General features: G+C 32.3%; 1 protein-coding gene across 1 annotated transcript; it reads right to left on the bottom strand.

The window, feature by feature from the left end:
• Positions 1-1041: 1041 nt before the first annotated feature.
• Positions 1042-11628, bottom strand: LOC127735836 (protein FAM221B-like). Its single transcript, XM_052246224.1, has 8 exons — positions 11532-11628; positions 9375-9458; positions 7661-7787; positions 6798-6938; positions 6417-6527; positions 5580-5783; positions 2557-2676; positions 1042-2177 (listed from the first exon to the last, which is right to left on the bottom strand). Exons 2-8 carry the CDS (start codon positions 9420-9422, stop codon positions 1981-1983), a joined length of 948 nt encoding a protein of 315 aa, XP_052102184.1. The 5' UTR covers positions 9423-9458; positions 11532-11628; the 3' UTR covers positions 1042-1980.
• Positions 11629-11721: the final 93 nt, after the last annotated feature.

Raw genomic sequence — 11721 nt, forward strand, 5'->3', positions numbered from 1 at the left:
CAGCAATTGTTGTTATGTCAGGGACAACAAACTTGTTATTACCCTTATAAATAGTCAATAAGTGTTTATTATTTACTTAGTATGAATATTATAATATATACATAGGTTGGAAACATTTTCAGAGATAGGTGATAAGGGAGATAGCTTGTGTTTTCTTTGATACTTTAATATATCTAACAAGGGACATAACTCTATTAGCATCAACCATCCTATCAGCAGTAATAATAAGAGTTGTTAATTGTAGTTTTTCATTTTCCATTTGTTACATATATGGTGTAAAAATCTTACTTTGACCAGAAATGGCTACATCTACGTCATTTGAACTCTTATTGGTAATCATACCATGCCCACATCTCTTTATTTTGATGACATAATATTTATTATTGACTTAATATGAATATATTTAAATACTTAGTTTGAATTCATTTTCACTGATATGTAATAAGGGAGATAACTGCTGTTTTCTTTAATGATTTAAAATTTTGAACAAGAAAGATAACTCTGTTAGTGTCTTTTGTAGTATCAACAATACAAATTTTCTTATTTTATTATGCAATGTTTTGTTTCTGCAGTTGTTTATTTTTTATTTGTTATATATGATCTGTTGTAACTGAAGAGGGGCCTCGGTGGCCGAGTGGTCTAAGTAGTCTAACTACTGTATCACTAGCCAGTCAACACTGAGGTTGTGAGTTCGAATCCCGCACGGGGCAGGTGCACTTGACTTCAATCTTAATTGACTAGGATTGTCAGTTTTCCTACCAAAGGTCGGTGGTTCTCTCGGGGCACTCTGGCTTCCTCCACCAATAACAACTGACCTCCACGAAATAGCACAATAGTGTTGAAAGTGGCATTAAACACCAATCAATCAATCAATTGTAATTGAAGATAAACCAATGGTTGGCTTTCCTTCAATTAACTTTTTTACTTACTTGCTATTCAACTGATTATACAGAGAATGGTTCAAAACAGTAAGACACAACGAACCAATAATATACCACTGATTACAAACAACATGGTGTAAAAATAAAAGTAGATTTACAATTATTTTTCAAAGATTTTAATAAAAAATAATATAAATAACTACTTTAATAATAACAATGTAAAATCTGTATAAAGATAATAAAGCAGTGTTTTTGCAGTGAACAAATATTAAATGTATTTAACACAAAAGTTACAAAGCTCTATGTGCATTGTTTCAGACTTTAAAAAACAAGAATCTGAATTTCAGTATTTTTTCTGCATGAAATATTCCTCAGATGGTCTTCAAAGTTTGAAAATACAAATTCAGGAGGTTGACAAAGTAAGGGTAAGATGCAACCTTAACTGGAAATAATTTGTATGATTGTGATCTGGATAAAAAATAAGGTAAAATCGGTTTTTAATGTAAAATCTCAGAATTGCACTTAACAAAGATTTAACAAGGGAAATAATAGCATAGTACATTTTAAAAATGAATACATTGAAAGCAGGTGCATGATTAAATGTATATACCTGGCAAACATAATTGTAAAGTACTTAAAAGATATAACAGTGCACAATATACAACTACAAATCTAAAACAAGAAAGATCTATAATAATTTCACTGAAATTTTCTGAACTTTCTATTAACGATTTACTTAAGGAGAAATATTAAATATTTTATCAAGCATATGTTACCTGGTTAATACTCTGGCCCAATAATGTTGTATTGTTCTGCAAAGACATCATAGACAAATCACTTTGTCAAAGTCCATTTTTTCTATTGTGTATCCCAAATGAAAAAATGATTTTGGTTCTTAAAATCATAAATTTTATGGAGGATAACATTGAAAATTGTCACACTCCTTACTTCCTGTCACGAAGGAATCAATACCATTAGCAAGGTTTCAGTTCTTTAGCTTTTATAGTATTAATGATTTTTGTCATTTTTGAGATTTGACAGTTATCTGTTACTTGTCATATAGGCAACAAAAACAGTTTGCAACTAATCTAAATATAAATCAATCATAGACAGGTTTAAATCCACTCTTACTTCCGCCAAAGTTCACTGGAGTATCATTTCCCATTGGTCCTTTGGATTGTGGTATTGACCCTTCACCTTGGGTCAAGGCCAAATATTTAGAATCATCATTTTCATCTCCTGTCAAAGCTATGTTTCTCAGATCTGGCATTTCAGCAAATGGTATATAGTCAGTTCCTGTAAACATATATAATCATAATAGAGAGTGACAAAAATGATACTTATGGCTCAGAATAAAAATAAACATTGTCTTCATATTTCTGTTTTACAGACTGGTATGCCATGATATTGAAAAATTAGAAATTTTGATGATACATGTATTTATTTACTGTAAACCAAGTTTTTTTCGTTGACATTTTGTTAGTGACTAGCCCCTTTTACAGACTTTGTTACAATGTATTTTTGCAATTTTCTATCTCATATAAGAGGAGATCCAAGTTTGACATATTCACTACAGTTTATATTTGCATTATCTTTTTAAATGCAAACTTGGCTTAAATAAATTGCAAATGAAAATTAGTTGGTTTGTAGTATAAGTCTTAAAAAGAATACTAACCAACAGGAAGTCCATTTTGTCTTCTGACATCTTCTGTTTCAAAGAAAGTGTCATGTCTTTCCCAATGGTTATCACAAGCAGCACACAGAAAGTTAGAATCAAAATGGCCACAAGAACATCCTGAAAAGGCAGTGTGTTTAAAATCTTAAAAATATGATTATACTGCACAGTTGGTTAGTAGATATACAAATCACACTAGTCAATAGACTTATAATTATTGTATGGTTTGAAACTTGCCACCATACAAATATATGATAATTTATTATTATTTGGGGGAAAAAGTGGAGTTTTAGTGGACAACAGAATCCAAAACTTGTTCACTGAATTGTAAATTCCTAAAAGGTGCTTTGTTTTCTGACACCTTGAACAAAAAATTTATTTATTACTCTTAAACAATTATAACTACAGTGGTTGTTCATATTCCCTAACTACTACCTATAGGAATTTCTATATATATTTATAACAGTTATAAGCATTACAGTTCACCCCAAAAAATGATAAGGAATATGTATACTTGAATTATGAAGAAGGCTCAACTAACTAGAGGCTCTCAAGAGCCTGTGTCGCTCACCTGACTCTACTTTGGTTTTAGAAATCATGTAAAGATAGATAAAAATCATAACAGATACCCAAATAATGATTGAGGCCAAATTTTGATTAATATTGGTCCCGTTATTTAATAAAATATCCTGGTGGCCATCTTGAACAGTAAATCTGCAACAAAGTAGCAACACTTGGTCAGCACTTCATAAGGAACATTCATGCCATGTTTGGTTTCATTCCATTCAGTGCTACTCTAAAAGAAGACATTTGTATGTATTTCCCATAGGGTCCTATGTTAAACTAAGGCCCCCCCCCCCTAGCGGCCATCTTGGATGATGGATCGACTGCAAAGTAACAACACTTGGTCAGCAACTCATAAGGAACATTCATGCCATGTTTGGTTCAATTCCATTCAGTGGTTCTCTAAAAGAAGACAATTGTATGTATTTCCCATAGGTCCTTTGTTAAACTAAGTCCCCTGCTGTCGGCCATCTTGGATGATAGACCGACTGCAAAGTAACAACACATGGTCAGTACCTCAAAAGGAACATTCATGCCATGTTTGGTTTCATTCCATTCAGTGGTTCGCTAAAAGAAGACATTTGTATGTATTTCCCATAGGTCCTTTGTTAAACTAAGTCCCCTGCTGTCGGCCATCTTGGATGATGGACCGACTGCAAAGTAACAACACTTGGTCAGCACCTCATAAGGAACATTCATGCCATGTTTGGTTTCATTCCATTCAGTGGTTCTCTAAAAGAAGACATTTGTATGTATTTCCCATAGGGTCCTATGTTAAACTAAGTCCCCCGCTGGCGGCCATCTTGGATGATGGATCGGCTACAAAGTAACAACACTTGGTCAGAACCTCATAAGGGACATTCATGCCATGTTTGGTTTCATTCCATTCAGTGGTTCTCTAAAAGAAGACATTTGTATGTATTTCCCATAGGGTCCTATGTTAAACTAAGTTCCCCGATGGCGGCCATCTTGGATGATGGATCGGCTACAAAGTAACAACACATGGTCAGCACCTCATAAGGAACATTCATGCCATGTTTGGTTTTATTCCATTCAGTGGTTCTCTAAAAGAAGTCATTTGTACGCATTTCCCATAGGGTCCTATGTTAAAATAAGTCCCCCGCTGGCGGCCATCTTGGATGATGGATCGGCTACAAAGTAACAACACTTGGTTAGCACCTCATAAGGAACATTCATGTCATGTTTGGTTTCATTCCATTCAGTGGTTCTCTAAAAGAAGTCAATTGTATGCATTTCCCATAGGGTCCTATGTTAAACTAAGTCCCCCGCTGGCGGCCATCTTGGATGATGGATCGGCTACAAAGTAACAACACTTGGTGAGCACCTCATAAGGAACATTCATGCCATGTTTGGTTTCATTCCATTCAGTGGTTCTCTAGAAGAAGTTCAAAATGTAAAAAGTTAACGCCGACGACGGACGACGACGGACGACGCCGGACGACGCCGGACGACGGACGCCAAGTGATGAGAAAAGCTCACTTGGCCCTTCGGGCCAGGTGAGCTAAAAATGAAAAAAATATGGTAACATCAACTCAGTTATAATACTTGCTCACACAAGGCTTATTTTGAAATTCAGAGAGCCCTGATTTGTAGTTACTGCTAAAATTTCATTATAAATCTCATACACAGCCATTATCATACATGAAAGAGTATATAATTATTTTTTGAACAGGAAATTAATGAGTAATAAATCTGCAAATGCACCACTTGGTAAAGCATGCTCAAATGAAGCTTGCTACCAAATATTAGGAAGCTCGGTTTGTAGTTACAAAGCGAAATGTGTGATACAAATGGAAAATCTGACAGACAGACAAAAAATCAGTATACCCACCTTCTTAAGAGAAGGTTATAAAAAAATACAAATACCAGTGTATAGACAGAAGTTCAGATGTATGGATGAACCATGAAAGATTTATATATAAAAATAAGAAAATGTGGTATGATTGCCAATGAGAAAACTCTCCACCAGAGACCAAATGACACAGAAGTTTGAATCATGAAAGATTTATATATAAAAATAAGGAAATGAGGTATGATTGCCAATGCGACAACTATCCACCAAAGTTCAAATAAAGTGGATGTAAGCAATTATAGGCAACCGTACGGCCTTCAACAATGAGAAAAACCCATACCATATAGTCAGCTATAAAAGGCCCTGACATGAAAAATATGAAACAATTCAATTGAGAAAACTGACAGCCTAATTTATAACAAAACAATTAATGAAAAACAAATATGACAGACATGAACCAACGACAACCACTGAACTACAGGCTCCTGACTTCGGACAGGCACATAAAGAATGTGGCGGGGTTAAACATATACCCATCTGCTCAACACATACAGAGTTGTTCCCATCTTTCTTCAGGTACATTAAAAACATAAATCACTTTTAGTTGACATTAAAATCTTAAATCATCAGTCAGTATGGAACAAACCTCTAGATTTACACCTTCTCATCCCTGTAGGTTCATGTTCTTCATGTGTGTGTTTACAACGACATTTAGCTCTCCATGTACTAGGATCAAAATCCCTTCTTCGTTGATGCCAGAATTCCCCTACATCTTCAGGACGGGACGGAGTCCAAGCAAAACCTTTACATTTACATCCCCCTTGTCGACATGGTACCTGTACACTCTTTCCTAAAATGAAGAGTAAGAAGCTATGGTATACATGTAGGTCACTATTGGTATACATATAGGTCACTGTTGGTATACATATAGGTCACTGTCATGTTTTATGCTAATGTAAATATGAACAGTGACAATAGAGTGCAAAAAGACCAGATTCACTTTTGGAAAAATATGGCCTTGGATTTTGACTTTATCATAAAATAAGTCATAATTATGTGGTCATAACTTTGTAGGTTATAATGTGATGTAACAAAAATAAGTTATTTTCTATTAACAGTAATATCAACTATTTCTATGTAAAATTTGTAGTGTTTTGGCCAGATTAAAAAAAGGAAATTTTAAAAACCCATAAACCTACTCTTTTGTAAATTCTATTGGTTGTCAAATGGACATTTCCATTTACCTAATAAATGATTGGGCTTTTCTCCTGTTGTTAGAAAAAAAGCATTCTTTCATTTTCAGGTTTTCTAAATTAAATCAAGTTTCCATATTTGATAACTATTTATTTATAGCATTTCATTTGTATATTCTTCAAATAATCAAATTTAAGAAATAATTCATGATAATCATACATTTAAACATGGAGGAACTTGACTTCAGTGTCCTATATCATCCCTAACTGTAAATACATATACATCATACCTGTGTAATTTGCATGCCCATTCAACAAATGACCACAGAAACATTTGGAATAATCATTAACCCTTTGACAGTCATGTTTAAACTCAGGGCACCTCCATCCAATATAGATTCCTAAATAACATCAAATATAAATAAAAAATCACTTAATCGCTTTATTTTAAGGATTATATGAATAAAACAAAAAAAACTTTTTTTTTTTTTTTTAAAGTTTATGCAGTTTAAAAATTATCTGAGAGAATGAAAATACCTATATATGTGGCAGTATTTTTATACATTTCTTTAACAATTAAAATTCTAAATCAGATTCACCACAATGAGATAAAGACTCAGCAATAATCCATACAAAAAAAAAAAAATAAGGGGAGATAATTCTGAGTTGACCTGTTTTCTGAGCAGTTAAGGCAGCCTCAACTTCTGGATCAAATAACTTCTTAAGTCTTGGAGCAAAATCTTGATTCATGGCTCTGGCAAATGACACAACATCATAATTCTTGGCTGGTTCAATTTTTCTCATGGTGTATCCTAAAAATAATCAAGAGTGGTTGGTATTAAACATGATGTAAGAATGGTTTGTTATACACCAACTGACATAAGTAAGTTTTCCCCTGAATTAATTAAATCAATTAGGGGAGACAATTTCATAGTCACAGCTATATTTATAAAAGCCTCTATTATATGTTTTTCTTTTAATATTTTTTTTCTTATTATTGTCGTCTGTTTGTTGAATTTCTTGGTTAGTATAATAAAGTACCAAAAACAGATAAATTGATATGGATAACATTGATAAGAAAGCTCAAATCTTAACAAATAATTAGTGTAAGCATATTTTATTTTAAATTAATTCAATTTATACATATACATAAATTGGCTTGAAAATATTATAATAGTTGAATCATTATTTGACCTGGAAACAAATTTTCAGCTTATATTAATTCTTTTTACTAATGATTGAATATAACAACTTTAGGCCTTTATATAAATATGGTCTATACATGTATATCTTCAAAATACAGAGATTTTCAAAGCTATTAATTACTTTCATCAAAAGTGGAGAATTATTCTGACAATCATCTTTTCTTTGTAGTTTCTCATATAAATATGGTGTCAAAATGATACTAAACAATCAACAGATCATTGGATACTAAAAAAATTCAATATATAATTCATTGGAATTTGTACTTCATACTATGCATTGTTTTTTTTACAAGATATAATGTAAATTCCCATCAAACAAACAAATTTACCTTCAGGAACTAACATTCCATCTTGTTTTTTCATGGCAATAGGTTGCATGCCTCGTGGTAATACTGCTTTTCCTCTACCTGACGGAGCTCCCCTTCCTGCAGGAGAACCTCTACCTGCACCAGTAGTCTGTAATATAAGAACAGCATGTCTTAAAAGGGAGATGATTTTAATATACATTTTGATACTGTTTATTATGAATTTCAAAGGTTTCAAACTTTTATAATTTAAAGTTTCTGCTTTTTTTTTTTTTTTTTAAACAGCAATTTAACATTTTTATATGTTTCTTTACAGAAATGAAGAATTTTGTGGATTATTTATTCAAACTGACAAATGAGCATTTCTTTGATCTGTTTCAAATATCCACTCTATTGCATCAAGACATTCTGCCTCCAAGTTAAACTGATCCATCAAATTCCATTCAAAATACAGAGTCAACCAATATTATCATACCAGTAATTGGAAGACATAAAATATCACAAATTCAAATTTATCAATCAATGAATTAACAGATTTCCTACTGATTATTTCATATGGCTCAATGTGCGCGATATGTCATCAAGGACAATAAACCTCACTCAATCTTAACCTGTCAACTAATGACTGAAAGCGCAATCAATTTTGATTTTTGTATGTTGACCTTTGACTGGAAAATGAAGTTTCAATGGCATTAATAAATGTGATATAATACTACGATTTTCTTCAGCATCTGATTGAAATGCAATTCCTGTGCCTACATTAGGCTTACAAGGTTCTGACAAAGCTTTGCTCAATTTGCTATTCTGATATCTATTGCATCAATCAATTAAATGTTTGCCTCAAAAAATTTTGAAGGTGCATCTCTTTATGACAAAATCTGAGGGTCCCTTAAAGGTTTTCACAACATTTTTATTCCAGTATTGCGATCCCCAAGTACATGAGATCTGGTCAGTGCACAAATACCACCACAGTATGGGTTGTACACAAGTTACTCTAGTCATTGTTAAAAATGGGCAAGTAAACATGTGCTTGCCCATTTAAATTGTACTGTCTTCTATGAACCCTTTTCTTATTCCATCTATTATAGATAAAAAACAGAGGGGTTGATTACTTAAAAAACTAATTGACCCTGCGCTTGTCAAAAGTCTGGAACCCTGTCTCAGTCTGTGCTCTTTTTCTTTGGCCCCTTTAATAATGAATTTGGTGCTGATGGCAGATCTTTGGTAGTCTACACACAGGGCGATATATAGTTTGGTAGTCTACACTCATGGTGATATATAGTTTGGTAGTCTACACTCAGGGCAATATATAGTTTGGTAGTCTACACTCAGGGCGATATATAGTTTGGTAGTCTACACTCAGGGCGATATATAGTTTGGTAGTCTACACTCAGGGCGATATATAGTTTGGTAGTCTACACTCAGGGCGATATATAGTTTGGTAGTCTACACTCAATAAATATGTAATATATGGCATGGACACTAGTCTATTGCTGTTCTTGTAATCAGAAGGCCATACATTGATATCTAGGGTGTTTTGTCTTGCATTGTTGCTTTTTCATTGATGTATTACCTAAATCTCCTTTATAATAACTGTTTAATATACCAGTAAGTGATAGAGTTTGTCAAATACTTAACAAACATGACAAAGGTCTGTGGTAACCAAGTTATCCAGGAACTCCTGGTGACTATCATGAATTTGTATTGATGGATATAACAAATAATTTCTATGTATTACCTGTTTTGGTTTAGTACCAGTTGGTTTGGGAACCGGTTGTTTACTCATACTGTCCTTCTGTTAATTACAGCAAAATAATACAACCTGAAAACAAATTTGAAGTCAGAATATGAAAAAAACCCAGACTCACAAAAAACTTGTTGGCCTATTGTCTCTAAAACAACTTTTTTCAAAATATCAATTTATATTTATGAGGCTTGTAACTCCTTTTCAAGAAACTGGTTACTGGCCCAAGTCCATTATCACTGGCCTGGGCTAGTGTGTTTGACTAAATTAAAACAAATATTTTATTATGAAGATTTAATCAACAAGATAACATAGCTTTAAAGGACATGAAGGAGTCGAGATTTTTTTTCACTCTGGAACTTAGAAAATGAAATATTTCAAAATGGAAAAGAATTCTAGGTGAAATAAAAAATAAAATACAGGAGTGCACACACTGAAATGTCTCGCCTGCTTTACTGACCATTTATTTCATATAGAAAGTCTTAAAGATAAAGGTTTTACTACAAGTATCACAAAAACTTAACATTTTTAAATATCCATGGCAATGAAGTCAAGGTCAGATAATCCTGTCAGACAGATATGTACACCTTACAATTATATTATTATTCAATATACCAAATATAGTTGACATTTTGCTTATGGTAATTGAAAAACAGACCAAAACACAAAAACTTAACATTGACCAATGAACCATGAAAATGAGGTCAAGGTTGGATTATACCTGCCAGACAGACATGTACAACATACAATCCTTCCATACACCACATATAGTTGACCTACTGCTTATAGTATTTGAAAAACAGACCAAAACACACCGCTGGATAGCAAAACCTAATACAAAAAGTCTATGGATGGTAAAAGCCTTATATGGTCCTTTATTGAGCTAAATATAGAAAATATTGAAATATTAATGTAGAAGATCAAGCTGTAATATGCCCTTCTTTATATCTTTTATTTAGTCTTTATTCTTTAATATTTCAACTTATTTAATATGTTCTTTCCCTTATCTACATGATATTATAATAACAGTTATGGTGTTACATATTCTGGAAGATAATAAAAGAAGACTAGCACATTATCCTGCTTTTTCCTGTACATTTCTGATGTCTCCGAGGCATGCTAATGTTATTAGGTCAGAGTAAGAGTCACTTGTTCAATGATGTCATTTATATGTAAGCCAATTGACCTCAGGACAACCGACATATAACTCATTCATAAAAAGGAACTTGAATTTGGTCTATAGAGGGGCAGCATATATAAAAATATATATTGTATGGATAAGATCAAGAACTCATTAAATAAGTTGAAATATTAAAGAACCTTTATTCCAAAGAGTTAGACACCAGAAAAATATGGGGTCTATGTCCCAAGGGCCTGTGATGTGAATAGCATGAAATTCTCCATTTTCTTTTGATATACAATAGACAACTTTCAAATTCATGCTTTTTCCTGTCATTTATGCTGGGTCTCACTAATTAGCAACAAGAAGTGTCAAGAAGCCACAAGAAGAATAATTTAGCGACAAGAAGAATAATTTAGTGACAAGAAAACAAATTTAGCATCAAGAAATCTAAATATTATTTCAAATAAATATAGAAATATTCATTAAAGTGTGTTTTTTAATATACGTGTATTTTTATTATACAGATCAAGGACACCATCATGATTCTAGGATTGTAACAAAATGTTCAGATTCATAAATTCTTTAAAATATTTTTTTTTTACTCAAAATTCACTACAAGATGTACAAGCTACTAAATGCAACAAAATTTTAAAGTTTATGAAACAATTATAATAACCTGTAATTAATTGACTTTTTTTATAAATTTATTGTTTTGATAGTTTATAAACTTTCTTGCACTTAATTTGTCTTCTTGTCGCTAACTTTTTCTTCTTGTCGCTAATTTTTTTCTTCTTGTCACTTCTTGCTAATAATAGAAACCGTTTACGCCAATTGGTGTAACTCATTCAGAAAAAATCAACTCTATATTGGTTAATTATCCATCAACTTTTGGTGATTATCAAATTTTTGTTTTTGTTTTTATCATTTTTATATCTGTACAGACTGTAGATTCTAAAATCAAATAGTTTGACGGGATGATAGCAATTAGAATCAACGTATTGCGAAAGTAAAATCAAAATTTGTCATACTCTTTTTGATTCTGTACAAGTTTTTAAACAGAAATTTAAATATTTTACGACTGAGTCATTTCACTCCGTCATCCATTTGTAAACAAAGCAGTCACGCACCTTGGAAATTCTGGTTTCCTGCCAGCTTGAAGTTATTTGTCCTTTTATAATCTTATATTCTTAAAACCAGTCTAAAATAATTAAATAAATA

This window comes from Mytilus californianus, unplaced genomic scaffold, assembly GCF_021869535.1.
Source record: "Mytilus californianus isolate M0D057914Y unplaced genomic scaffold, xbMytCali1.0.p SCAF_3, whole genome shotgun sequence".
Taxonomy (NCBI): Eukaryota; Metazoa; Mollusca; class Bivalvia; order Mytilida; family Mytilidae; genus Mytilus; species Mytilus californianus.